This window comes from Panthera onca, chromosome B3 (genome assembly GCF_046562875.1).
Source record: "Panthera onca isolate mPanOnc1 chromosome B3, mPanOnc1 haplotype 2, whole genome shotgun sequence".
Lineage (NCBI taxonomy): Eukaryota > Metazoa > Chordata > Mammalia > Carnivora > Felidae > Panthera > Panthera onca.
The window spans coordinates 141,460,351-141,487,880 of NC_138344.1; the positions used below are offsets into that span (position 1 = coordinate 141,460,351).

The 27,530-nt window shown below is 48.0% G+C and overlaps 1 protein-coding gene and 2 long non-coding RNA genes across 8 annotated transcripts in view; 1 reads left to right on the top strand and 2 right to left on the bottom strand.

The window, feature by feature from the left end:
• LOC144612732 (uncharacterized) lies at positions 1 to 27,118 on the bottom strand. Of its 2 annotated transcripts, none has more exons than XR_013555964.2 (3): positions 26,912 to 27,118; positions 23,874 to 23,993; positions 1 to 1,067 (listed from the first exon to the last, which is right to left on the bottom strand). It is a non-coding gene; the product is annotated as an uncharacterized LOC144612732 (long non-coding RNA). The 2 variants fall into 2 exon arrangements; XR_009606581.3 differs by lacking the exon at positions 1 to 1,067 and adding an exon at positions 18,301 to 19,453.
• EVL (Enah/Vasp-like) overlaps positions 1 to 27,530 on the top strand; it is a 267,581-nt gene that overhangs the window by 48,383 nt on the left and 191,668 nt on the right. Inside the window, exon 1 of one of the 5 annotated variants that reach the window (XM_060620740.3) lies at positions 26,631 to 26,763. The exons of the other annotated variants lie outside the window; for them this stretch is intronic. Within the exon in view, the coding sequence (XP_060476723.2) occupies positions 26,753 to 26,763 (11 nt within the window). The 5' untranslated portion in view covers positions 26,631 to 26,752. Of the gene's footprint in view, positions 1 to 26,630; positions 26,764 to 27,530 lie in introns of those variants that run through there. 5 annotated transcript variants of the gene reach the window in all.
• LOC132670300 (uncharacterized) lies at positions 3,081 to 12,057 on the bottom strand. Its single transcript, XR_009606580.3, has 3 exons — positions 10,489 to 12,057; positions 4,070 to 4,158; positions 3,081 to 3,434 (listed from the first exon to the last, which is right to left on the bottom strand). It is a non-coding gene; the product is annotated as an uncharacterized LOC132670300 (long non-coding RNA).

Sequence of the window (27,530 nt, forward strand, 5' to 3'; positions counted from 1 at the left end):
TTTATTGCCTAACGCTTGATTTTTAGTCGACACTGTAGAAGATCCTGCTACAGTGGAAGGAGATTTGGAGACTGGGAGTTAGAAATCGGGGTGAAGAAAAGAGTCTTCAGGGCAAAATCCGTAAGTGGAAGAGGTTAAAGAGTCTCACTTGAGTGTGAATTCATCCTCCTGCTCCTCTTGGCCATTAATTGATTCTTTTGGGATGTCACTTGCCTTATCTGTAAAATGGGATCATTGTGAGGAGGAGTGTGATTATGTATGTAAAAATCCTTTGTAAACAATGAAACTCAAAGTTGCTGTTTTTGTTATTTACCAGTTCACTTGTGTCCTAAAGCCTAGCACGGCATCTGCCAGCTCTTTGAAGGACAATTAGCAGTTATTGGATGAACGAGTGGATTTTGCCTTTTGTGTTCTATAACTGCTATGTTACAACTGAAACATTTTTTTCTTTCTGTTTTATTGAGATACAATTAACATATAGTGCAACTTCTTAAAAAATGATACTTTTTTTCCTTGAATTTTCCTTCTAATTGTGTTCTTGCTGGTTTTTATGTTTGGGGAGTTTAAGGAAATCACTCTGTTGGAAAGTCAGGAACCACGTTTCTCTCATTCACTTTGTCGTACCCCAAGTTGGACCGCCACGGCAGTTTATTTTGTGTTTTTCTGACATGTCCCTGGCAGCAAGAGATTTTTGGACAGTTCCAAAATGGTAAATTTCAATCAACAGTGTGCATGTGTTGGTTTTGTTGTTGTTGGTTTTTTGTTTTTTTTTTTTTAACACTCCTCATTCCCTCAGATGTGTCCATCTGTGTGTGTGTTTTTTAAAGGAATTTCTCCTGCATCACACTCTCGATGTAATTACTCTTGATGTTTCCTCTTCTCAAGGATTGTCAGGGAGAGAAACTCGCTGTAGTTTTGCATTCCAGTGAGGTTCCTCCTGATGGGGGTGGAGATGTGTGAGGCCATTCTCTACCTGCTTCAAATAAGTCCTTTGTTTTTAGCTCCTGGTCAGAAGAGACAGATGTATGTTCAAGATCATTCTAATAGGTAAGCTGTTGCACAAAGATCTAGAAATTAAAAAGAAGAGAGAGGAGATCAGATCACCATTCAGACCGCTGTGGCGGGACCAGCTGCACCGTAGCTCCTCCAGAGACACTGGGTTTTGCTGGCAGCCTGTTTGGAGAGGAAGGGGTGGGTAGAGGGGAGCCGGCTTTCCCATTCCCGCGCGGTCTGACTGGCATGTGGTTTGTGCGGGCCTAACCCCTCACCCCCACTTCACGGTGGCACACGACCCCCGGCCCAAGTCTCTTGGCCGTGATGATTGGTTTAGGAGCACGTCTGTTATCCAAGAGTCCACGGCCCTCGGGCTAGGACTGTTAGGAAAGCTGCCGTTTGGTTTTTTCTTCTGGGACCGAGAGCTGTCAGGACCAAGAAAGCCACAAGTCATTGGCAGCCAGCACGTGGGGAAAGAGTGATGATGAAGCCAACAGAGAGGGCAACAGAGTTCAGTGGTGGACAAAGACCCGAGTTCTCGTGGCATCATCGAGTTTCTGCTTCAGGCACTCAGCTGCCGAAGGCAGGCTCGTTCAGGAGCCTTGTGCTTTGTTTTCTACTCTATGAACAGTAAATTCCATTTTTCTCCGTTAGTATCTTTCACAACCTAGAGAATCCCAAATAATATAAGCCGTGCAAAGTAAATAAAAAGCAGACCAAAACTTGTATCACTTTTCCCTCCAGAGGAGGTGACCCTCCCTTCCACCTTCAGAGTTGCCAGACCACATTCACAGTTTTGTATTCCATCTGGGTGTTTGAAGACTGTGGTCGAGGACACGGTAACAGACTGAATTGTGTCCCCCCAAGTTCATAGGTTGAATGCCTAACCCCCCATGTGACTGTATTTGGAGATAAGTAGGTAATTAAGGTTAATTAAGTAGATAAGCAGGTTCATCGAGTAGGGAGTTAAGGTTAACTGAGGTCAGAAGGGTGGGGCCCTGATCCAGTAGGACTGGTGTCCTTGTAAGAAGAGATGCCAGAGACGCTGGGGCACAGAGCAAAGTGCACGTGAGGACACAGAGAGGAGGCGGTCGTCTGCAGGCCAGGGAGAGAGGCCTCAGGAGAAACCAGCCCCGCCAACACCTTGGGCTTGGGCTTGGGCTTGGGCTTGGGCTTGGGCTTGGGCTTCCAGCCTCTAGAACTGTGCAAAAATACATTTATGACCCGAAGTGCCGCCCCCTCCCCCCAGTGTGGTGTTTTGTTGCGGCAGCCTGAGCTGTGTACTACAGATGCCTTTAGAAGAAAGAAAGGAGGGGCGCTGGGTGGCTCAGTCCGTTGAGCGTCTGACTTCAGGTCGTGATCTTGCAGTTCTTGAGTTTAAGCCCCACATCGGGCTCTCTGCTGTCAGTGGGGAGCCCACTTCAGATCCTGTGTCCTCCCCCCCCCCCACTGTCTCCCTCTCTGCACCTCCCCTGCTCACACTGTCTCTCTCTCAAAAATAAAATGAAATATAAGACATTAAAAGAATAAATGAATAAAAAATAAAAAACAGGAAAGGGGTCGTGAGGGTGCTCAGGACCGTGTCTGAGGGACAGCCCGTGACGGCCTGGGGGTGAGCTCCTGGAGGAAGAGGGGGCAGTGTGAGGCCAGCAGGGCTCCCTAGTAACCCCTGGTTTAGAGCTCTAGGAGACCCTTGTTTGGACACATGCCCTGGAGGCGTTTCCAGTGGGAAAGAGAGGTGGTACTTCCTCAGCACCCCCTGCATCCCAGGCACTCAGTAGTTATCTTTCTTACTTACTTACTTATTTATTTTTGAGGCAGAGAGAGACAGAGCATGAGCAGGGGAGGGGCAGAGAGAGAGGGAGACACAGAATCTGAAGCAGGCTCCAGGCTCCGAGCTGTCAGCACAGAGCCTGACTTGGGGCTCAAACTTGTCAACCGCGAGATCATAACCTGAGCGAAGTCGGACCCTCAACTGATGGAGCCCCCCAGGCGCCCCGGTAGTTATCTTCTTCTGCTCATCAGACCTAGACCTCGGGGTACAGCTAGGAGAGCTTCCGTTGATTCAGCTATGAAGCGCCCAGAACTCTGTTTACAATAGAGTATTTAATTGACTCCAGTCACCTACTTAGAAGTTACCTCCCTTTGACAGATGAGAGAACACACCTAAAAAGGGTCAGAACCTGATCATGGTCACCAAGGTAGTCAGTAGCAGAGCCAGGACTAGAAGAGTCCAGTCTACGGATCCTGTCCTGTTTCTTTTCATCCCTGGCCCCATAGCAAGGGGACAGCGTAGATTGGGGAAGGCTGCACAGAACTCAGCCCTGAGCAGGACGCCTCGGATGGAGAGCTGAATCCTGGATCCTGGGCATCTGCCGAGGGAGTCAGAGGCACCGACAGCCAGCTCTGTCCGTTGAATAAAGCACCGCATTGAGCGTGCCCTGTAGAATTAGGAGAAAACACAAGAAACTGAAGAAGCCGTGGCAGGTGGAGACACCTGCTAAGCATGGGCGAAGCTAATATGGTGGGTTTCAGACAAACTGATCTCAATCATGCCGTTCTCTGGGCAGACTTCCCCGGCTCTACGGGGCTGCTGACGCCCTGACCTGCCGTAACAAAGAGCAGGGGCAAGGGACCCAGGCCGGCAGGCACGGCAGGCCAGCACCGTGGCCCCTGGTCTGTGGTGCCCACGCGGTCGGGACGGCCAGGGCTCTGGGTCCCAAATCGGGTACCGTCTCCACCTGGCAAGCAGGGCTGCGGCCCATTTGCACTTCACCTGCCCATCTGCCCCTTTAAGCGCTATTGTGCGTAATGAGCTAGTTTTATTAATTGAAAAATTAGTAACAACTCATAATAAAAAGCTCAGAATAATACTGCAACTTCACTGAGATCCTTAAACACACGGTAGAGGCCACCGCTTAGGCAGGAAGCCGTCTGGAATGGTGGTGGTATCAGGTCAACTTAGGACCCTCTGTGTGTGTGTGTGTGTGTGTGTGTGTGTGTGTGTGTGTGTGTGTGCGCGCGCGCGCCTGTGTGCGTGGTGCTGTAAGGAAAGAATACGGCTTTGTTTACTCACAAGGATTAGAAATTCAGTGGCAAGTTTTGGGTTCTTGTTATTTGTGTGACTTTCTCTGGGTTCTCTTGAACATATCAAGGGATTGGCCCCTGCACATAACAGAAAAGAAAAGTCATTAGCCAGGACACCAGGTAAGCAAGCGTGAGACCTGAAGGGAGACAGGGCGGTGACGAGGAGCCGTTGAGGTCCTCAAGGAACCCACAGATGATCAGCACTTTTCAGCAAGATTCCTCACCTAACTGCCCCATCATTTCACTTCTTCCGGCTTCTCCACTATTGGTGGGATGAAGTTCAGTCATTTCCTAATTACAACAATCCTTGTTAGGCTTCATCAGGTGGAACTTTAACTAAAAGGAGTTGCTCAGGTGCACAATAGGGTAAAAAGAGCTGCTGGCGCGTCCAATAAACCCCACACAAGAAAGTTCGAAATAAACAGCTGCGGTGAGGCCCATCCCCCACACCAAGGGGTGACCAGCGGATTCCCCAGCCAGCACCAGGTCCCTCCTCTCTGGCTCTGCGTCCTGGGTGGTGCCTCTGACCCCGCGGGCCTCGCTCTTGACCTTACCGGTTTCCACCCCTCCGTGTGCTTGCTCCGGCAGTAGGGGGACGCGGCAGACCCCTCGGCACAGGGGGATTGTGTTGCTGGCAGTCTGCTCCCCTCTTACAAGCCCTGTTCGTTTCCCTGCTTTTTCCTTCCTGCTTGCTTTTGAGCACGTAAAAGATGATCGTGCTTTTCTTCTCTCTGAACTCGTCCTTGCTCCTTGAGCATAACGTGCTGTGCGGTCACTCCGCTGTCCTGCCTCGTCTCCCTCTGGGCTGGATGGGGCTCCTCCCCGCACTGCGCTCGGGCTACACCTGCTGCTCTGGTATCCGAGTTACTGCTGTTTCTCACTGTTTGCCCCATGTTTTGATGTTAGGTAGTAGGGCACAGATTGGGGAGAGGGTGACGACTCCGCTGCTCTTCAGAAAACTGGGCTGGACAAACAGGACAAAACCTGACTCCTGCACAGTCCATACAGTTCACTCCCAAGACATTAAGCCTGTTTATGGATCTTCCTTATGTTTTGCTTTTACGTTTCCCCAGTCTGTAGCTAAGGGCAGCCAGGCGCCTTCCCTGGGACACTGGGGACCAAGAGGAAAGGTCTCTCCATGATGCGTCTCCATTTAACCCTTCATTACCTTTGCTACCTATGTTTTTAATCGGGTCCATAAGTAGTTCAGTACCTCAGTTTCTTTCTCTTTCAAATTAGTATGAGACCGTAGGCAGGCCGCGGTGCGAAAGAAATAATGGGTCTGATAACACAAAATAGCACGCTATACAGTCATGGTGCTATTAGTACATTAATAATGCAAGAATATATAATATATGATAATATATGTTTAGCGATAGTTAAACTGTCATTGAATATGAACAGAATTGACAATAAAGACCTTCCCTTGTTCCATTTAACTCTGAGACCAGGAAAGCAGTCGGTATTACTTAAAAGGAGGAAGTTATATTTGGTAGGGCAGAGAGGAAAGTTTTGAAAAGATACTGAACTTTTTCGGAGCTCCTAGCGATAAGATTACGCTGTCTCTACCAGGCTGTGAGACGTAGGCCAAGTTCTTCCTGCTGGACTTGTAATGCCCTCTTTCAAATATGATGATCGATAACCTCCATGTCCACTTCACACAATAGTTGGGATAACTTATGATATGATATATATGAAAGCACTTTGTAAGCTGTAAAGTGTGATGCAAACATAGAAAAGGCAGAATGTCAGTGGAGAGAGCAAGGGGCAGAATGCTGTGGTACACAGACCTGGGTCCGAGGTGGCCTGCCATTTACTGGCTAAGTGGTCCTGAGCTGCTCTCTGAACCTCAGTCCCCTGGGGTTTACTGGAAATAGTGATGATAAGCGTGAAGGGCCCAGCACATAGTAGGAGCTCAATAAATGCCTTTAAAAAGAGGTTGTTATTAGAGGTATGTCCTGGATGTGACAGTTCCAGTTTTAGCCGCGTGTTGCCAAACAGGTTTCACCATGAACTTAGACCCCATAAATAAATCTGTCTGACTTAGTGTATTTTCCCTGGGATTTTTGGTGAACTGTTTTTTCGTGTGCCAATTATAACGCCTGATTTAGAAAATTCTATCTGGAAGCTCTGCTTTTGATTTGCAAAGAATAGAACATTTCATAAGGTGGGAAGTAATTAATCATTGATGGAAAACGTAGAATAGTGCTCTCCCACAGAAACATAGCGCAAGCCACAAATGCGAGCCACGTGGAATTTTAAATATTTAGTAGCCCTGTTAAGAAAAGTAAAAAGAACAGATAATTCTAATGATATAGTTATTTAACTGTATCCAAAATGGTATAATTTCAGCATGTAATCATTAGAAAAATTATTAATGAGCTACATTACATGACTTTCGTACTAAGTCTTTGAAGTCTGGTATGTCTTTTACATTAACGTCATTTGTCTGTTAGGACTGGCTGCATTTCAAGAGCTCATGGTCACGGTCACGATCACCCCGGTCACGGTCACGTGTGGCTCAAGGCTGTGGTATGAGACAGCGCAGCTCCAGGGTCCCAGGGAACTGAGAATTAGAAAGTGACTGACGTCTATTGCACTGTTACATTAACAAATGGACTTCAGAGCGTTGGGCCGAAGGGAATTCCCAGATTCATGCAGTATTCCTTGCTCTGTCTTCCATTTGCAGTGATTCTGGAAGTTTCCAAATACATACCCTGCAAATTGTTCCAGAATTCTCTGTGACCGACAGGAGCACAGTGGAGACGCTGGCCCCTGAAACCTCCTCATGTGCGGGCTCAGCGAGGTCCCAGCAGGGCCAGGTCATAGCACTGTGACTGCGCCAGTAGTAGTCCCTGGGCCGGGCCAATTTGTATGTGTTTTTGTGGTGGGATGGTCTCGTTGGAGGTCAGGAACACCTTTGAGAAATTGCTGGAAGTTATGAATACAATCCCCTGAAAAAAACACAGCATGCTCAGACCACAGCTGCGGGGGGTCTGTGGGTTCCCGAAGCCCATGTGTGCAGCTCGGGCGTAGAGCAGGACGTATGCTGTGCACCGTGTGAGGGAAGAAGGCGGCGGGACGCACAGACATGCTGGGGTGCGCGAGGGACGGTTAGGGAGAATATACACGGAACTAGTACCGATACAGGCATCCGTCGTTTTATTGCGGTTCCCAGACATGGCGGGGTTTTCTTCCAAATTGAATGTTTGCGGCACCCCTGCCTCCAGCAGGTCTATCGGTGCCGTTGTCTCAAGAGCTTCACGTTTTGGTGATTGTTGCGATAGTTCGGATTTTTCGTTACTGCATTCGTTACGGTGATCTGCAATCAGCGGTTACGACTCTGAAAACTCAGGTGATGGTTCGCGTTTTGTAGCCATAAAGCATTTTTAGTTGAGGTATGACCTGGTGCCACTGGGCACCTGCCGAAAGTAAACATAACTTTTACCTGCGCTGGGAAACAGGAAGTTCATTTCACTCACTTGGTCGCAGCGGCCTGGAACTGAACCTACAGGGTCTCCACGTAAGCTTCTAGTCCTTCTAGTCGCCTCTAGTTGAGGGAACTGGGATAGGAGGGAGATATTTGACTCTCTTTCTAAATATCTTAATTTTTTATGACCTGGAACATTTCTTAAACATAGAGATTTTGCTTAAACACACACACACAGAACAGCAGCAATCCCAGGCTCCGGAATCCCAGGTGAAAAGTGTCCAGACAGCTCCAGCCAGAGTCTGTAGGAGAATAAACACGGCTTGAGCACGTCCATTCTGGGGCTGCAGAGGTGAGCAAAACACAGGCCTGCCTGGCGTGCCCGCCCCCGACACAGACCGCCGTGGCCTACCGCTGCCAGCCCTGCCCTGTGGAGGGGTGTGGGCTGCCGGGGCAGCGTGGCCACACAGGGTTTGCCGTGATAGACCTCGGTGGATGCAGCGGGCGGTGTCCGCCCCTCCAGAGTCCCCGTGAGGGGCTCCCAGGCATGTCTCTTCTGCATCTGTTTGGGCAGAACCTGGATTAAGGACACGTTTCCTCTCCGTGAACTGAGCGTTAGCCTGAGACTGGGTGGGAAGTGGAGACGGGGTGTTGGTAGCAAGAGCTGAGCGGTTTTGCGCTTCTCGGGGCTCCGGTCGCAGGAGAAGCTGCGTCTCCTCACTGTCTAACAGGCAACCTCAAGGCCCGGGACTTGGAGAAACCCTCGCTGGCGTGTTGCATGCACGCACGCACGGCCAGAGGACAGCCTGGCCGACTCAGTGCCTCTTGTTGATACGGAAAGGTGTTAGAGGCACGTGTCAAAGATAAATACTTCGGTTCATAGATTCCAGGCCTGGATGACGGGATATTTAAAAAATATTTTTAATCCTGAACTCTGTTATTAGCTAGAGCCGCGCCAACGAAATTGACGTGGAATGTGCCAGAAGTCGACTGAAGAGGATCCCGCAAGCTGGGCAATGACTGTCAGATGGCTGGTGTCTTAGAGGATGCGCCCCCGGGGTCCTATGGAATGTAATCCCCCCTCTCTACTGTAAAGATCCCGTTACGATGTGAATTGTCACAGGGGTAACTTTGATTTGGCTTTGTGATGGGGACAAATGTGACTCTTGCCAGTGTCACTGCTCACGGTCGGCACCCGCGGTGCAGTCTGCTGCAGAACCGTTCCCGACACACCAGTGAGTGTGCTTCCCCCGCCAGGACCCAGTGCCCAGAGCCGCTGTGCAGTCCACTGGCATCGGTACAGACGGCCGTTGGTGTTATTAATAAAGCAAGGTGCTCGGCATCACGCGTCTCACGACCGGCTTCTCTGGCAAGTGAAATGGCCTCCTTGTCAAGAAGCTTTCCCATCTACTGCTTTACTTAACCTTCATTAGCAGAGTAGAAGTGAGGAAACCAAGGCTCGGACCGCTTGAGGCTTGGAGCAGCTCTGGGAGTGCTCGGCCAGACCCTCGTGTGAAAGGCGGGGAAGCGAGGCCCCGGAAGCCCACTCGTCCGCCTGAGGTCCTGGAGCGGGTGTGCTTTGTCCCCTGACGCCCGGCCCGGTGCTCTTCCACGGCACGTGTCCGTGCACGATTCGTAGCAGAAGTGTGGGCATGAGAGCAAAGTGGATCAGTCACCTGCAAAACTGCTTGAGACAGCAGTCTGAAAATTTGGACGAAGAGTCTTCAGGGATTTAGTTTTTTTGAAAACTGATTCATTAACAGAGTAATTTCCCGTCAGCTGAGACTGAGGAACTCGGCGATCCCAGCCGCCTTGCTAGTGATGGTTTTTGCTGGTCACACTTGGGAGCGGTATCATTGGCTTCAGGACAGGAGAATTTTGAAATAGAATGGGCTCCGTTCTTAGGGCGGGGAGTGCCTTCAAGGTGGTCCGGTGGTTCTCTCGCTGTCAGGACGGGCAGGGATGCCCAGCGAAGCCAGGTGACTCAGCTGAAGTCAGATACCTGCTCCTGAGACACCGGGAGCCTAGCCCAGGTCTGCGGTGCCTCTCTGTTCCTCCGCCTCGGTTCCCCAGCTTTTGAGGGCTTGCCATCCTGCACCTCGTTTCTCCATTCAGCTCACAGGAAAGCCCCTTCAGAGACACTTGTCCTGCCCCAGGCACTGCAGGCAAGTCAGGGAGCAGGTGCCCGGGGTAGGGCTGGTGTGAGGCACCTGCTGCCTGAGAGACTCTTTGCCATTGAGTCCGGCCTCTCTGCAGCGCTCCGGGGCCTTGGGTAAGCCCTGTGCTCTCCTAGGCTCCAGAAAATAAGAATACTTATTTTGCCTCACCCACCTCACTGGTGTGGCCGTCATGACAATCGAGCATGAGATCGGCTTCTTTAAGTGCAGATCTCTGCAGAAGTGTTAGGGGGTGCTCTATCTGAGAGCAGAAATAGACCAACTGCCCACTTCCTTCCCTTGCTGCTTCCTGTCCCCTTCCTCTCTGCCTTCCTCACGCACGGCCCTGTCTGGTGGCGGTGCTCCCGCATGGAGACTAGAGTTTTGCCCGTCTCGTCAGTCAGGCCCCGCTTCCTCCGGGCTGTCTTCCCGTGCTGCCCAGCTGTGGACCCCTAGCCCTCTAACCTGGGAGGCCTGTCTGAAAAGCCGCGTCACGAGAGACCTGCATTCAGGCGTCAGCCCTGCTGCTGACCGGCTGCTTCTCCTCTGCGGGCCTCAGTTTCCCTTACAGCCGGCTCTCTCAGCCTGGCTCAGGCGACACTGGGGTTGGGTCACTCTGTCGCGGGGGGCCCAATCAGGTCAGCGCCCACCCTGCAGCGTGTTCCCAGTGTTAAATAAGGAGATGCAGATATTTTCTGGAAACTAGCACTCTCTCTGCTGCCTTCATACGCACGCCCTGTCTTTAACTCATCTTTTCTTCCTGCCCAGACTGACGTGGGCCCCCCCTCCGGCCTCCCCCCTGCGCTTTTCTCAACAACATACTCGCCACATGTCGTTGTCCTCTTGAGGGCAGGGCTGTATTTTATTTAACTTGACATCTTTGGTGTTTAGCGTGCTGCGTGTCATCTAACAGGCGCCCAACACGTGTGTTAAGTGCCTAAAACTCTCACCCAGGTGTAGCGCTTCTCAGTGTGCCATCCGCCATCTCCACTGACCCTCCCCGGAGCCTTGTCCCCTCGAAAGCCCTGGAGTTACTGCTTCCCTTGTAGGGAGCACACCTTAGAAGGGAAGAAGCGGGGCTGTGAACCTCAAGTCCAGCCTTCCTCCTCTTCCACGCTGCTCACGTGAGGAGCTTGGGGAGGCGACCAGCCTTAAACCCATGCGTTGTTGTTTTTCTGCTCTGTCCTGCCCTGGGTGTGTTAGTAAGACGACATCAGTCAGTGATGTCTGTTCTCCCTGTGTGTCTGTGTTTGTGGTTAATCGGCGGAATGAATTACGGAATGAATCAATGAATTCCTGGAATGCTCTGAGGCCATCGTGAGCACTGATGATCTGAAGTAATCCTGACAGGTTTTTCCTCCAGCCATGTCCTGAATCTCATGAAAGCCAGCTTTACTTCCAGCATAATTAGAGCAGTAGGTGACCCAGAAGCAGCTCAGAGCAGAAATAAAATCTTCAGAAAAGACCTGTCTGATTTCATAGGATTTATTTTTTCTCATCTTGTCATTGAAAACAAGGGTTGAAATTTCAAATTATGGGATTCTTTTCTCTTTTAAAGGCCCCTGAGACAGTGAGCCTGCAACACTGAAAACCTAAAGGGTCGGAAGAACCCTCGAGACAGGGTGTGTGAGGAGAAGGGATTGGGTATTTGTTTTTCAGCAGATACCGTGCTGATCAAGAATTTTAACAGATAGTAAAAAGGAATCCTGGCCTAAGCACCGGGAGGCTTGGTTTCCACATTCAGTTTTGCAACCAGTGTTGAGACCTTGGGCACATCTCTTTCTCTCACATGACCTCAATCCTTTCATTTGGCCATTAAACCCCAAAACAGAACAAGTCATTTGTTGAAAAGAGAGCTGTGGGGCCATCTTTGGCAACCGTGCAAAGTCAGAGTCAAAGCAGGTCTCTTCATCCGGTTTCCTACCAGAAGCAGATGCGCAGTGCTCTTAAAGTTGGTTCAATGGCCTCTGTCAAACCAAAGTGGTTTTGCCTGTGGCGTCCCTCTCCTGAAAGCAAAAGTGTATCCTGGTTGTAGCCCCTGGCTCTGATCATCTCGCAGGGATCCCATGAAAGAAGGATTCTTTCTTCCCAGGGAGCATCATTTCCGAGGTCCAGAGCAAGCGTTCTTCTTCTCCGTTTATCTCTCCAGGCTGAATGCTCCATTTTCCTCAGCCTGTCCTGTGCGATGATCCCTGTGGCCTCAGCAGCTCAGCCACCTTTTCAGAATCCCCCAGGTGGCCAGTACCTTTTGTATTGTGATGTCACAAACTGATCTCAATGTTCCATGTGTGGTCCAACCTGGAGAGAGAGAGAGAGAGAGGAGAGGCATACTGCCCAGCCTCCGTCACGAAATAGACGAGTCGAGGACCCCAGCCCCATCGCTGGTCAAGCTCTGAGCTCTGATCGTGGGACACGTATGCAGCAGCAACAGGCTTGCCTTGGGACTGTTCTAAACGGCTTTTGCGGATGGTGGACACTGGGTGCCAAGTCTAGAAGTCACTTGTCAGTTGACATCTGACAAAGGGCAATTCAGTGGACAGAGTACTGTCTTTTCAGCAAATGCAGTTGGAACAGTCAGATGTCGGTACGACAAAAAAACGAACTTCGGCCCAGTCCTCACACCTCCTACCCAAGTGACCTCTGAATGGATTCTAGATCTAAATGTCAAACCACAAAGCTGCTGGCAGAAAACTCGAGTCTTCATGACGACCAGGCTGGGCGAATGGTTCACGTGCATCTCAGCAAAAGCACCATGCATAAAATATTTTTTTAAAAAGACAGATTGGACTTAAATGAGAATTAAAAGTTGTCACCCTGTACAAGACCATGTTAGGAGAAGGGAAGGACAGGAGACAGGTCTGGAGAGAAGATTTGCACGTTGCAAGGGCTTGTTTTTGGAAGGTATAAAGAACTCTCAAAACTTAACAGCAAGAAAACAGTCCTGCTGTTTTAAGTGGGCAGAAGACTTAAGTAGACGCATGGTACTCCGATGGCAGACAAGCGCGTGGAAAGATGCGCGGCCCCACCAGCCACTAGAGACCCGCGAGTGAGGATGAGATGTGACCACACGCGCGCTAGAACGGCTGAAATGCAGACGATACTGACAATGCCAGGTGCTGGTTGGCTCCTTACGTGACTGGTAGGGAGGAAAATGGTACGGCCACTCTGGAAAACAGTCGGGCTGTCTCTTACAAAACTAAACACATAAGAGGCGCCTGGGTGGCTCAGTTAGGCTCTGACTCTTGGTTTCCGCTCGGGTCATGATCTCACAGTTGGTGAGTTTGAGCTCCGTGTCGGGCTCTGCGCTGACAGCACAGAGCTTACTTGGGATCCTGTCTCTCTCTCCCTCTCTCTCTGCCCCTCCTGCTTGTGCTCACTTGTGCTCTCTCTCTCTCAAACATTAAAAAAAGTGAAAGAGCATGTATTCACGTTTAAAAAAATAAACATGTAAACCAGCAATTCTAATACTCCACGTTTAACCCACAGAAATGGAAACTTACTAAAAACCTGTACACGTGTGTGTGGCTGTTGATGGCAGTGCTGTTTATAATGGCCCAAACAACTCTCATGGTCTTCAACCTAATGGGTGAACAGTTTGTGATATAGCCACACAACACAACACTAGCCTGCAAACACGAAAAAAGAAAAAACCAAATTGTTTAATAAGCACAACAACTTGGATGAGTCTCAGAGGCATTTTGCTGAGTGAAAGAAGCCATCGTAGAAGGTTACATACCATATGTTTCCATTTAGCGTGGCATTCTCCAGAAGAAAGGGACTGTGCTGGAGAACAGATCCGTGGCTGCTAGGGGTATATGGGTTGGGGGTGGGGGGCAGGTGCAGCCACTCAGGGTTAGCTACAGGGAGGTGGGGGAGGGACGGATGTGACGATGCCACAGATCTGTACAGGTACTGGATTCATTGAAATGATTTACACTGAGACCAAACGCCATTATTTTTTAATGTTTTTGGTTGGTCTCTCAACCAAAAGTTCTGAGAAACCAACAAGAAAGCTCCAGTAATTTGAATGATGAAAATGTTTCTCGTTACTATGTTCCTCTGGATTTATTTTCTTTGTAGTTAACTAAATCTAGCCAGGTGTCCTGTTCCAATGCTCAGTAGAACCATTAGAAGTCGTGGAAAGGAGGCAGAGGTTTGGCAACCTAAGAGTCCTCAGTGTGCGGCTTGAGAAATGAGGAATTCTCAGGTCGAGTCCACAGACTTCTGCTCTGTTCTGGAAACTGTGTTCTGGGGAGGCCTCTGCACTCAGAAGGGCCCTCGCTTTGTCATGTTTTCTCTCCACTTTCTGGAAAGCTGAGATAACTTAGAATTGTCACCCTGGAAGCTGTCCTTTCTACTGTGGTTTCTGATGGGGGCCAAAATGATGGGATGATTTTTTCCAACAATCTCAAAGGCCCCCTTCCCCCCCCCCCCCCGCCATTAATTCATAGCCCACTTGAAAGCATGTTTTTGTCTGCATCTGGAGCATTTTTTACTAATGGCTTTATTGAGATATGTTACATACCATAGAGTTTGTGTACTGGAAGCACACAGTTAGTGGTTTTAGTGAATGCAGTCGTGCCCCCATGACCGCGGTGTGCTTTTTGTCACCCCAGAAGCAAGTTCTGTGGCAGTCACCCTCCGGACCCTCCAGGCCTAGACAGCCACAGATTTGCTTCAGTTCTCACGGATTTGCCTGCTCTGCACACATGTCATGAAAGGAATCACTGAGGGGTTCTCTGTGGCCAGCGTCTTTCCCCCTGCCTGGCCTCCATGGCTCACGCACATCACAGCGCCATGCACCGCTGCTCGAGATGTCATGTCCAAACTCAAGAGGGCTCAAGTCCCTCTGTCCGAAGCCAGACTGACTTTAGTTCATCCCCCTGAAGGGGACGCAGAAGCAACACTGGACTGAGATAATGGGACCTACGGCGCCCCCCGCCCCCCCCCCCGCCCCCCGGCTGGTGTTCGCAAGGGTTCTGTTTGGGGAGAGGGGGCCGACGGGGGAGGAGAGGGGCCTTAGTTTACCTTCTATGTCTTTCTGTGGTTTGAGTTCTCTACCTTTCAACAAATACAGCCTTAAAACGAGCCATCTGAGCGGGGAGCTCGCGCCTCCCCTCTTTTTTTTACTTTGTATCCCTCTTTTTAAAAAGAGTATCTAAGAAATCAGGTATTTTTAAAGTTTCACTGGCATTATTTTTTAACTATTACCCCTCCCCCCAGATTTTTCAGTTACATTACAGAGTTGGGTCTATATTACATACGTACATGGCCGCGATTATTGTTTCTAGTAGTTAGTATTTCTCTGGATCCTCAATCATGTTTTTCTCCTTAAATTGTGTTTGTATCAGAGTTGCTACCTTGGGATTCTTTTACCTAGATTTGCCCTGTGACTTTTCCATGCCTTAATTTTCCATCTTGAATTACCTTTTCGTTTGAACTGTCTTGCGTAAACTGCACAATTCTGGTGCTTGTTTTCTGTCGTGTCCTACAATCCCTGCCTCTTGACCGGTGATTTTTAACCAGTTTGTGTAGGCGGGTCACTGCTGTCACAGGAGTACAGCTGCCTTCAAACCGGGCCACGTGTGTTCCTGGGGCTCCCCTGGCAAGGACGGCTTGAAGCAATCCGTTTCCGGAGCCCCCGTTTCCGTCCGTACTCCGTGCTGACTTGGGTCTGTCTGCCAGTGTGCCTGTGGGGTGCTGGCTTCCTTTCCCCACGCCACCTTTCAGAATCGCTCTGTTCTCACTCGAGCAGACGGGCACATCGCAGCCTTTCCAAATCTTAGGAAGATTCACTGCCTCCGGCTAACCCAGCCCTCAGCAGACCAAACAGAGGACTAATTTGAGGTGCACTGGCCCCGAAGGAGAGTCTCCTGGGAGCAGAGGAAGCAGCCCTGGGGAACGTGGAAGAGGGCAGCTTTCATTTCAGCAAGGCCGCCAAGTCACGGCGTAGCGCCACGCCTCATCTGTCGGGTTGTCTGTTGAAAATTAAAGACGTGGGGCGCCTGGGTGGCTCCATCAGTTCAGCGTCCGACCCTTGATTTCCGTTCACGAGATCGAGCCCCGTGCCCGGCTCTGCACTGACAGCAGGGAGCCCGCTTGGGATTCTCTCTCTCCTTATCTGCCCTTCCTCCCCACGTCTCAAAACAAAGAAACTTAAAAACTTAGGGGCGCCTGGGTGGCTCAGTCGGTTGAGCGTCCGACGTCGGCTCAGGTCATGATCTCACAGTCCGTGAGTTCGAGCCCCGCGTCGGGCTCTGTGCTGACAGTTCAGAGCCTGGAGCCTGCTTCAGATTCTGTGTCTCCCTCTCCCTCTCTCTGCCCCACCCCCACCCCCCCCCACACTCTGTCTCTCTCTCCTTCAAAAATAAATAAACATTAAAAAAAATTTTTTTTAACTTAAAAGACTTCAGAGATGGTATGCTCTCACTTTGAAGTGTATAAGCATGTTTGATTTGGAAAATCAAGTCAACCTGAGTTGGCTGCCTAGCTTGAGTAAACAGGCTGTGCCGGTTATGTTTTATGACAGACCTTTTTCATGAATTGAAAGAGCTTAGGGGGCGCCTGGCTGATTCAGCCAGTCAGTGTGTGACTCTTGATCGCAGGGTTGTGAGTTCGAGTCTGTGTAATCTCTACACGATGGGGGAGTAGAGATTACTTAAAAATAAAATCGTAAAGAGGTGCTGGGTGGCTCAGTCCATTAAGTGTCGACTTCGGCTCAGGTCATGATCTTGCAGTTTGTGAGTTCGAGCCCCACATCGGGCTCTGTGCGGACAGCTCAGAGCCTGGAACCTGCTTCCGATGCTGTGTCTCCCTCTCTCTCTCTGCCCTCCCCACCCCCCCCGATCGTGCTCTGTCTCTCTCTCTCTCAAAAATAAATAGACACTTAAAAAAATTTTTTTTAATCTTAAAAAAAAAGCTTAAGCTCACATATTAAATTGTATTTATAAATTTAACGTCCTTAATGTACATATACCACATATAATGTTTCTAAACGTTAAGTCCTTTGCAACCATCTAAACTTACCAGGAAGAATTGTAGATGCCACCTAAACAAAATATGCAACAGGATACATAATTTTCCTAGATATTCCTAGAGGTTAAAGGTACACAAGCAGAAAAAATTAGGAGATGAGACTAATAGCCCTTCCTTCTGTCTTATTCTGTATTTTCTATATTTTTAAAATGCTTTTTCTCCTTTTCTCTCCTCCTGCCTCGCCTTCTGGATATATATATTAAATTGTCTTCAGTTGAATTCAAAGCCGTACGCTCTCTTTCATTCTCCTGGCTGCACCTCCTAACCTATTGTGACCCCGTGCTTGTGCTTCTTTTTTGTTGTCGTCGTTTTAAGGCTTCTCGAGGTTCAGGCCTGCCCAGTCATCCACACTCTCTTCCCTTCCTCTGCTCCACATAGACTCATACCCACGCCTACAAACGTTGGTGTATCTGGAACTTTTGTCCTAAATTACAGCTACACTTGCTTTAAAAATGGTTTTGATTATCATTCTTATCAAACACAATTAAACCTCAGGCAATAGAAAACTTCACTACATTTTTGCTTCCCCCGATTTTTTGAACTATTTTTAAAGCCGTTTCAATCTGCGACTCCACAGTATCATGTACGTTCATGGCGCTGTGGAGCCATTGCCCCGCTCCAGTTTCCAAACATCTTCATCCCCCCCTAAAGGAAGCTCCATTCTCGTTCAGCAGTCTCTTCCCATGCCTTCCCCCCCCCCCCCGCCATTAAATATATTTTTGAGGTTTTGACATCTTGGGGGGTGGGGTTTGCTGGCCGGGGAGAGAGCCCTCACAGAGCTAGCGGGTTCCTGTAGACAGTAAATTGATGGTGGGGCCACTTCTCATCGACAGACCGGCCCGTCCCAGTCCATACCCCCAACACCTCCTTTATCAGGCTCCCAGTCCCCGACGCCGGGATTTCTCCTGCCCCAAACAACCCCAGACAACTGGGAACAGCCCCTGTCCCCTCAAGCCTGCTGGAATTATTGAAACTAGCATTTACTCTGCTCCCCCTGCTCTGCCTTTCCCACAGAAGCCCCGAGAAAAGCTGTGGCCTCTGCTTCCCCCTCGCTCTTCCCTGCCCCCCAGCAACACTGGTGCCTAACACCGTGCCTCTTGTTTAAGGGGAGCTGTGAGTGGCATCAGACTCTTCTTTCCGCAGCTTCGTCGTCACTCGGACAGCTTCATAAACTAAGACCCAGGCACAGATTATTGCCGCCACCCGCGACAACACGAATCCGTGACCTGTGCGAATTTGCCTCGTCTGCGTATCTCCTAGAAATGGAGTCATACGACGTGTGTCCTTTCGCGGCTGGCTGCTTTCACTTAGCATCGTGTGTTCGAGGTTCATTCGTCATAGCCTGTGTCACTACTTCCTTTTTAGGAAGCATCCCCTGGGATCATGACCCGAGCCGAGATAAAGAGTCGGACATTCAACCGACTGAGCCACCCAGGTTCCCCAACACTTATATTTTTATAACCAAAGAAAAAAAAATCACTCGGTTCTTCTTCCTCGTTGCCTATTCCCACCTCATGTTTTAAGTATCTCTCCTTATCTCTCCACTGGCATTTATTATACTTACTAAATTTTTTTCAATGTTTTATTTATTTTTAAGGCAGAGAGACACAGAGCATAAGTGGGGAAGGGGCAGAGACAGGGAAGACACAGAATCCGAAGCAGGCTCCAGGCTCTGAGCTGTCAGCACAGAGCCCAACACGGGGCTCGAACTCACGAACCACAAGATCAAGACCTGAGTCGAAGTCGGACGCTCAACCAACTGAGCCCCCCGGGTGCCCCTATACTTACTAAATTCTAAAATTCTCTTTCCTGTGGTATAGGTCTTCCAAAGAAGAAACTCATTTCTGTGTTCCTTTTACTCTCACATCACCACATCACAACTTCGCTTCCAACACCAGATGTGTGGGTTGTTATGAATCACAGAAGGTGCCCATTTCACTTAGATCACAGTGAATCTAGGTCAGGAAGTGAGGACAAAGACCAAATATAACAGAAGATGCTCCCATTGCTCTTACGCTGTGGAGATTCCAGGGGTTTGGGGAGCTGCAGGCCAGAAACTGGGACACAGATCAAATATATATTTATTATATATCACAGGTTGCTTCATTTGTTGTTTCTCTTCCAAGTCTGTAATAAGTGCAAGCATATAATAGAGATGTTAGAACTTTCCCCTGTGAGTTCATCATTGTTTCCTTGGAGCGTTCGTTTGGCTTGGCTGGTGATGTCTATTTATGCTGCAGATGAGTTTGGCCAGGAGCTCGGTTGGGATAGAAGTTTGTAGGGGCAAAGCACCCTGGTATTGCGTTCTCGGCTCAAACATTCCCTTTGCAAATGCTGACGTTTGAAAAGCCAGACCATATCAGTATCCTCTCTGTACGCCAGTAATTCACGTACTTCCTGAGTACCGGTCTTCAGCAGAACAGTTTAACAAACATTCTGAACACCCGGTGTGGATACCAAGAATTGTGCCGAGCGCAGCTGGGTATAAAAGAATAAAACAGGTAGCCCCTCCCTAAAGAACAACCATCTGTGACAATTAAACTGATAATACTGTAAAATGCAGAAGAAACATAACAGCAGGAACAATTTTGTCTATCGTGGGGGCTCAGTAAACACTTGACCGAAGAGGTGGATCTTGAAGGGCAAACCCAGCTTTGATTGCGTTTGGTCATGCAGCTTTGCCAACAGGTTTTCCCGTGTCGGTGGTGGTAACTAATTCTCTGTAGCCATTTCTCCACCCTCTTTTCCGTTCCTAGGAAGTGAGGACCTTCCTATCAGAACACTCTTTTTTTTAAAGCACAAATTTCATGAAAAACCAGTATAATAAAGCAGATTTTTTTCTATGTTTCTTAGTCAAAGACCCTTTTATGCTCAAACATCCCACCAAGAGAGAGTAGAAGAGAAAGCAGTCCATTTACAGAAAAGGAAACTAAGAGCCACAAAACTTAGATAACTTTCCCGAGCCCCACAAGTCTTTGAATTCAGTCTCCTAAGTACAGTGCCCTTTAGTGTAGCTCCCTGATTTGTTATCAGTCACTCTGCTGTCTATTGGGATCTAGACACGTGGAAAACACTCTTTCAAATCAAGTCGATACAGTTGTCGGTTACTGAGCATTTACTGTGTTCAAGATGCACAGCCAAATGCCTTCGCATTTAGTATCCTGTGTGAGATTTGGTGACCTTTCCTTGCATTCACTCACTCATTCATATATTCATCATGCAGTTAACATTTACCCTGTACCTACTACATCCTAAACAGTGTACTAAGTGCTGAGTTCAATTCATAGTAATACATTCTAAGGTGCTGCCTTAAACAAGACATTTCTCTTTTTTTTTTAAGTTTATTTTTGAGAGAGAGAGAGAGAACGAGAACGAGTGGGGGAGGGGCAGAGAGAGAGGAGACAGAGAAACCCAAGTAGGTTCCCCGCCATCAGTGCAGAGTTCAATGTGGGGCTAGAACTCACGAACCACGAGATCATGACCTGAGCCGAAATCAAGAGTCGGATGCTTAACCAACTGAGCCACCCAGGCGCCCCTCAAACAGGACATTTCTTTTTTTTTTTTTTTTTCAACATTTTTTATTTATTTTTGGGACAGAGAGAGCATGAACGGGGGAGGGGCAGAGAGAGAGGGAGACACAGAATCGGAAACAGGCTCCAGGCTCCGAGCCATCAGCCCAGAGCCTGACGCGGGGCTCGAACTCACGGACCGCGAGATCGTGACCTGGCTGAAGTCGGACGCTTAACCGACTGCGCCACCCAGGCTGCCCCCAAACAGGACATTTCTTAACGCTCTCACTGAATTGCTCTTCAGATGTTAACAGCTCCTATCCTACTTTTCTAGCATTTTCTATTGCCTTGACACGATTGATTTAGGAATTGGTGCTGTACCTGCAGTTCATAGTTATTCACGTGGCCAGTCCTTTGATTGAACAGATGAGGAGGCCAGGATTGAGAGTAGAGAAGTAAATGCCCAAGGATGTATGGTGTATCAGTGAGAAAGCATGGGCACGAATCCGTATCTCATAACACCCTGGCTAGAAATCTTTCCACATTTCTTATTCCTTGTAATTTTGCACAAGTGCCTTATTGAAGTTAGACGGCAGAGTTAAAAGAATGCCCTCAGATGGTGCACTCTTCCCGCTTATCTACTTATTGAAACTGAGAAAAGACAGTTGTCACATGACTGGAGGACAGAGGAGAGGAAGGATGGAGGTGAAAGGCACATTCTCACGGTGAAGATGTTTACACTCAGGCTAACATCTTCAGGAAGTGCTCAGAAAATGAAAACGAGTACCCTTTGGTAGTTTCATAATCATCATTGACTTCTGCTGCAAGCCACGACAGCATGATGATCACGGACTTGCTCTCTCGACAAAAAACCCGTGAAACTGAACAAAATGTACGAAGCACCTGAATATAAGGATACTTAAAAATTCACATAAAATACTAAATTCTTGCTGTTTTCAGGCATTGACAGGTAGCACAGGACTCCAATTCTTGAGTGCAGAAACATTGAGAAGCCCCACAGTGGCTCTGGCTTTCTGCCTGGGACTCCTTTTTGGTTTTGGCACAAAGTGGTGGGGCTCCAGCCGAAAGGTGATCTTAATGAGCTCAGAAGGCAGATACATATTGGAATTCCAGGCTTCTGAAATAGCTGGATGTTGCAGGGCAGAGAAATAGAGAAGAGGAAGCCTCGTGGTAGGAGCAGGGATAGCAGAGTTTTGTGTAGGGGTTCACTTTGGGTAGCTGGCTAAGGGCTGGCCGGCTATGCACGTGTAGAATGAGACTGTCTAGGAGGCCTACAGAAGGGCTAAGAACTGAATGATGATGCCCAAGTTCATGCAGTGCTGGGACGTGTTGGAGATTCTAGTCAGCCTTAATGAAGAGACCTCACTGAGCACCTCAGGCATTCAGTTGAGACCCCAGAACAACCATACCTTAGGAGTGAGGGTGGTGCCCTTGAGTAAGGGCTACCCCCTAGGGCTAAGTTCAAAATGGAAAAAGAACTTAAAGAATTAATACACACTTGATCGCACTGAAAGAATCTTCCAGTAATTTACCTGCCTGCTAGGACAAATTGAGTACCTTTAAAGGAAGACAGTATAACCCAGACTCTGCAGCATGTCATAACGATGTCTAACATGCAGTCATAAATTTGTGAACATATAAAGAGCCAGAAGATGTGAGGGGGAAAAGCAATCAGTAGACCCTTAAGTGATGCTTAAGTTTGAATTTGCAGGCAGGTGCTTCCAAGTTGCTGTTACAAATATGCTCAAAGACTTAGAAGATGGATACAGTGAGCAAACATACAGAGAAATGGAAATTGTAAAAAGAAATTTACCAAATGGAAATTCTAGTACTAGAGGTGAAATTTTAAAATTCACTGGATGGGGGGCGCCTGCGTGGCTCAGTCGGTTAAGCGTCCGACTTCGGCTCAGGTCATGATCTCGCGGTCGGTGAGTTTGAGCCCCACATCGGGCTCTGTGCTGACAGCTCAGAGCCTGGAGCCTGCTTCCGATTCTGTGTCTCCCTCTCTCTGACCCTCCCCCGTTCATACTCTGTCCTCTCTCTGTCTCAAAAATAAATAAACGTTAAAAAAAAAAATTAAAAAAAATAAAATAAAATAAAATTCACTGGATGAGATCCACAAAAGTGGCTCAGAGATTGTATTAAAAAGGGTTAGTGGACTTGGATACTGGTCAATAGAAATCATCTAAAAACCAGGGAAATCACATTGGGAAAAATTAACAGAGCCTTGGTGACTTTGGGGGATGATACCAAGAGGGCTAAACGTGTGTGATTGGAATCCTTGAGGAAGAGGAGAAAGGGAATGGGGCAGAAGGATAATGCTTGAGGAAATAACTACCAAAACCTTCCCAAACTTGCTGAAAAACCTTAACTCATATATCCAAGAATCTCGGCAAACGCCTAGCAGGATAAATACAAAGAAAACCACACTTAAGCCCATCATAGTCACGCTGCTGGAAACCAAGAAAAGGAAAATATTCAAAGCGACCAGGGAAGATATGGTACATTATATACAGAGGATGATGATATAAATGATGGCTGGCTTCTCATCAGAAACCATGGATGTCAGAGACAGTGGAACAATGTTTTTTTTAACTGCTAAAAGAAAAAAAAAAATCTCAAAATTCTCTATTCAGAAAAAAGTACCTTCAGGTATGTTGGCAAAATAAAGGTGTTTTTCAAATAAAAGAAAGCTAAAGGATTTGTTGTAGTGGTATACCTGCTGTTATATTCCTCAGCTGAAGAACAATGATGGAAACTCAGATGCCTAGGAAGGGATGAGGAGTACTTGAAAGGATAAGTATATAAGTAAATAGACTTTTTCTCGTGAAATATATATATTTATATGTGGATGGGTACATGACCGTGTAAAGCAAAAATATATTAATGTATAACATTGTATTGTGACTAATACATGTGGTGACTGTCCCGTGAAGGATGGGAGTGCATTTATGTGATTGCTATGTACTTAACACTTTACAGGAAGTAGCACAACAGTAACTCTGAGTATACCGTACAAAGTTAAGAATGTATATTGCAATCCCTCGAAGACGTCTAGATAATAATGTGAAGGGGCCCCTCGGTGACTCCGTCAGTTAGGCGTCCAACTGTTGATTTTGGCTCAAGCCATGATCTCACAGCGGTGAGAGTGAGCCCTGCACCGGGCTCTGCACTGTTACTGCGGAGCCTGCTTGGGATTCTCTCACTCCCTCTCTCTCTCTGCCCTTCTCCTGCCTGCCCACGTGCTCTCTCTCGAAATACACATTAATATAATCATAATAATGTAAAGAGGTATAGCTAAAAAGTCCATAGAGAACTTAAAATGGAATTCTAAAAAGTAATTTATCCCAAAGAATGTGGGAAAAGAGAAACAGGGAAACCAAAACAGATGAAACAAACAGAAAACAGCAAGATCGTAGACCTATGTGCAAACATGTCAATAAATTACATGTAAATAGACTAAACACGCCAGTTAAAAGATAGAGATTGTCAGACCAGGTGGAAGTGCAGGGCTCAATTGTGTACTGTCTGTAAGAGATACTCTTTAAATACAAAAGTAAAAGAGGCTGAAAGTAAACGGACGTGTAGCGGGCAGAGTGATACTCCCATCCCGCCTTAATCCCCAGGCTGCGAACATGTTACCTTAGGTGGCAAAAGGGACTTTGCAGATATGATCGGAGTCATGCACCTGGAGATGAGGCAACTATCCTGATTATCCAGTGGGGGCTGGTCTAATCCCATGAGTTGTTAAAAGTGGAGAACCTAAAAAAGAAAATGGTAACTGTGTGAGGCGATGAACATGTTCATTAGCTTGACCATGGCGGTTATTTCCCAATGTATACGTATATCAAGACATCAAGCCATACACCTCAAATGTAGATAAATGATATGTTTATATGTATATACAGTTTTTGTCAGTTATACCTCAGTAAGGATGAAAATAATAAAAGCCCCCCCCCGCCAAAAGACCCCTCAGATATGGCCAAAAGACGCGACCACAGTGCAGAACCTTTCCTGGCTCTGGTCAGAAATAGATGTTAGATTGGAAGGGTGAACGGTAGTGGTTCTGCATTCCTGGCTTTGGAGGAGGAGGAGGGGGCCATGAGGAAGGAGCATAGGTGGCCTCTCGAAGCTGAGAAAGGCCAGGAAATTCTCCTTTAGAGCCTCCAGAGGGAAATATAGCACTTCCAACACCTTGGTTTTAGCTCAGTGAGACCCGTGAGATCTATGTCGGACTTCTGACCTATTATCTTTCAAAACTGAGATAACAGATTTGTACTAAAAACTGTCAGTGTGCAGTAATTTTCTACAACAGCAACAGAAAACCATACGGGATGGAGAAGGATACACCAAGCAAATAGCATAAGAACCTGCACAACTACGTTAACACCAGATAAAGTAAACTTCACGACAAACTGTTACCAGTGATAAAGAGGGACATTTCCTACTGATCGGAGGGTCAGTTCATCAGGAAGATATTTTAGTCATGAAAGTATATGTACCCCAATGACAGCTCCAAAATACATGTAGTAAAATCGCAGAATTAAAGAGAATAATAGACAAATCACCAGTTGGAGATGTTAAACCTTTTTCTCATCAGTTGATGGAACAATTACAGCAAACCAGTAAGGACTTTGATCTGAGCAACACTTGACCTAATTTCCATTTTTAGAACACTATACCCAATTTTAGGATACATGTCCTTGTGCACATAGTACATTCACCAAGGTAAACCTCACGCTGGGCCATGAAACAGGTCTCTCTAAATTTTAAAAGATTGGAATCAGGGGCGCTGGGTGGTGCAGTTGGTTAAGTGGCTGACTTCAGCTCAGGTCATGGTCTCACAGTTCGTGAGTTTGAGCCCCACATCGGGCTCTGTGCTGACAGCTGAGAGCCTGGAGCCTGCTTCGGGGTCTCTCTCTCTCTTTCTCTCTCTCTCTCTCTCCCCCTCCCTCCCTCTCTCTCTGCCCCTCCCTCTTTAAAAAAAAAAAAGATTGAAATCATACCAGGAAAAAACAAAAAGTTACACTAATTACGTTCTTTGACCACAATAGAATTAGAAATAAGTAACAGTAACAGATACTTTAAAAACACCAAATATTTAGAAATTAAAATACTTCTAAATAAGCTATAGATAAAAGAAATCATATGGAAAAATAGAAAATATTTTGAACTAAAGGAAAACGAAAAGCACAATATGTCTAAATTTGTGGTTTGCACCTAAAGCAGTGCTCAAAAGGGAATGTGTATCTTTGAAAGCCTTTTAAAATACATTTTCAGGGCGCCTGGGTGACTCAGGCGGTTAAGCGTCCGACTTCGGCTCAGGTCATGGTCTCACGGTTCGTGAGTTCGAGCCCCGCATCAGGCTCTGTGCTGACAGCTGGGAGCCTGGAGCCTGCTTCGGATTCTCCCCCTCTCTCTGCCCCAACCCACTCGCATTCTGTCTCTGTCTCTCTCAAAAATAAATCGAAACATTAAAAAAAAAAAATTTTTTTTAATTTTTTTTAAATACATTTTCAACCTTCAAAGTACTTTCTAGCTTAGCTGTCCGGCTAGAACTGCTCTTCCTACACTGCTCTGTGCAGCTGTTTCCCGCTGTATCAATCATAACATCTTAATACCTTTGGTCGTCAGCTTTTCAGTGATTGTGTGTTGGTTCTGGGACAAGGCCTCTCTGCGGCCCCAGTTAATTTGGAACCAAGGGTTGGGAATGGACCTTATCTCCACGAGAGCCTGGTGGAGGCAGGCAAAGTGAGGGTCGTTAGCCCCATTTCACAGTTGAGGAAACTGAAGCCCCAGGGCCTCTTGATGAGCAAGTAACAGGGCTGAGTTTCCTGTGTTCCCCACACATTTCTTTTCCTCTCAGGCCCTCAGCTGCCAACTGAGATCTCCCCGGCAGAAGTGTCTCCCCAGCGGAGGTGCAAAACGGGTACTAAGGTCAACATTAAACCTGTAGCAGCTGTTAAAACGTCATCATGTAGCCTTGTGTTCTCTGGAGGATCGGTGAGGATACTTCTGAGTTTTCTCGGGGCCTTTTCATAAAAGCCTTTAGGGAGCCACCCGCCCTGACCTCCCCTTTCTAGGGCAGGCGGGAGAACCCGGGCCCGGACCTTTCAGGTGGCTGAGGCCGAGAAGGGAGGCCCTGAGCTGGGGGGCAGCCGGTACCACTGCAGGCCCTGCGCCCAGCCTGCCGCTGCGCCCTCGCAGGAAGTGCTTCGGGGCTTGAGGCCCCGGCCTGCGAGGCCTGCGAGTTTCAGGCGGCGGTGGCTCCCGGCCGCCCACGCTGCCGGGGCTCTGCAGTGTGAGCGTCTTGTTGCTCTATTTTCTACCTCGGTTTCAGTTTGTAACTGGGGTTTATTTCCCCTTTGTCTCTGGTTCAGCTTCCTTTTCCTGTTTGGTTTGAAGCTGAGTCTAAAAATCAAGTTCGCTGCCCTCCGAGGGTCTGTGGTCCTCTGATCGGCAGAGCCTGTGGAGTACAGGACTCACCTCCTCAGGGTTGCCTGTGCTAAAGCCTTTCAGCCATGGCCACGGGGTGAGTATGGGGACCAAAAAGGGGACAGAAGAGTGGCTGGAGGAGACCTAGAATCATAACGGTGTAGAGCTGAAGGGACCACAGAAATCATCTCGGATCGCCTTGTTATAATAATGGGGAAACCGAGGACCGAGGACAAGGGACTTACCCAGGGTCACCCAGCAAGTTTGTGACCGAGCCTGTCCACTCTTCATCTGCTGGCCTGTCATGACATGGGCCCGTGTCTCTTACTGTCTGTGATCTTTAATGGCTTCTGTGTTGAAAGCACTCCTCAGAGATCAAACACCTGTCTTGAGTAATAGAAGGGGTTTGACGATCTAACGGGGTCCGGGTTTGGCTCTGATGCCCTTGGCTCCTCTCTCCAGAATGGCCTGAAAACATTCAGATTGTTTTCTCTAAATACTGGGGCAAATAGGGAAGCGCCGAGGTTCCTTTTGTAAGAGAAACTTCGTCAACTGACGAGCACAATCCTGACCTGCTTGAGAGAGTGGCAACTGACTTAGGCCGTCGGCCACTCAGACCTGCTGCTCAGCTCTTGGGTGGGCGGCAGCCAGGCCACACTGTTCCCATCGGATCGTGACTGCTCTCTCTAAAGATGGGGAGGCACTCCCCAGCCTGTGACTTCATGGAAGATTGTAGGTGATAGGAGTTTTATCCTCTGGGGGTTTTGGTGTTGACTTGATTAAACTCATTATAAGTTTGTATCTTAGCATAAAATGATAATCCCTCACCTCACAAAGCACTTCTCAGTTTCCAAAATGCCGCTT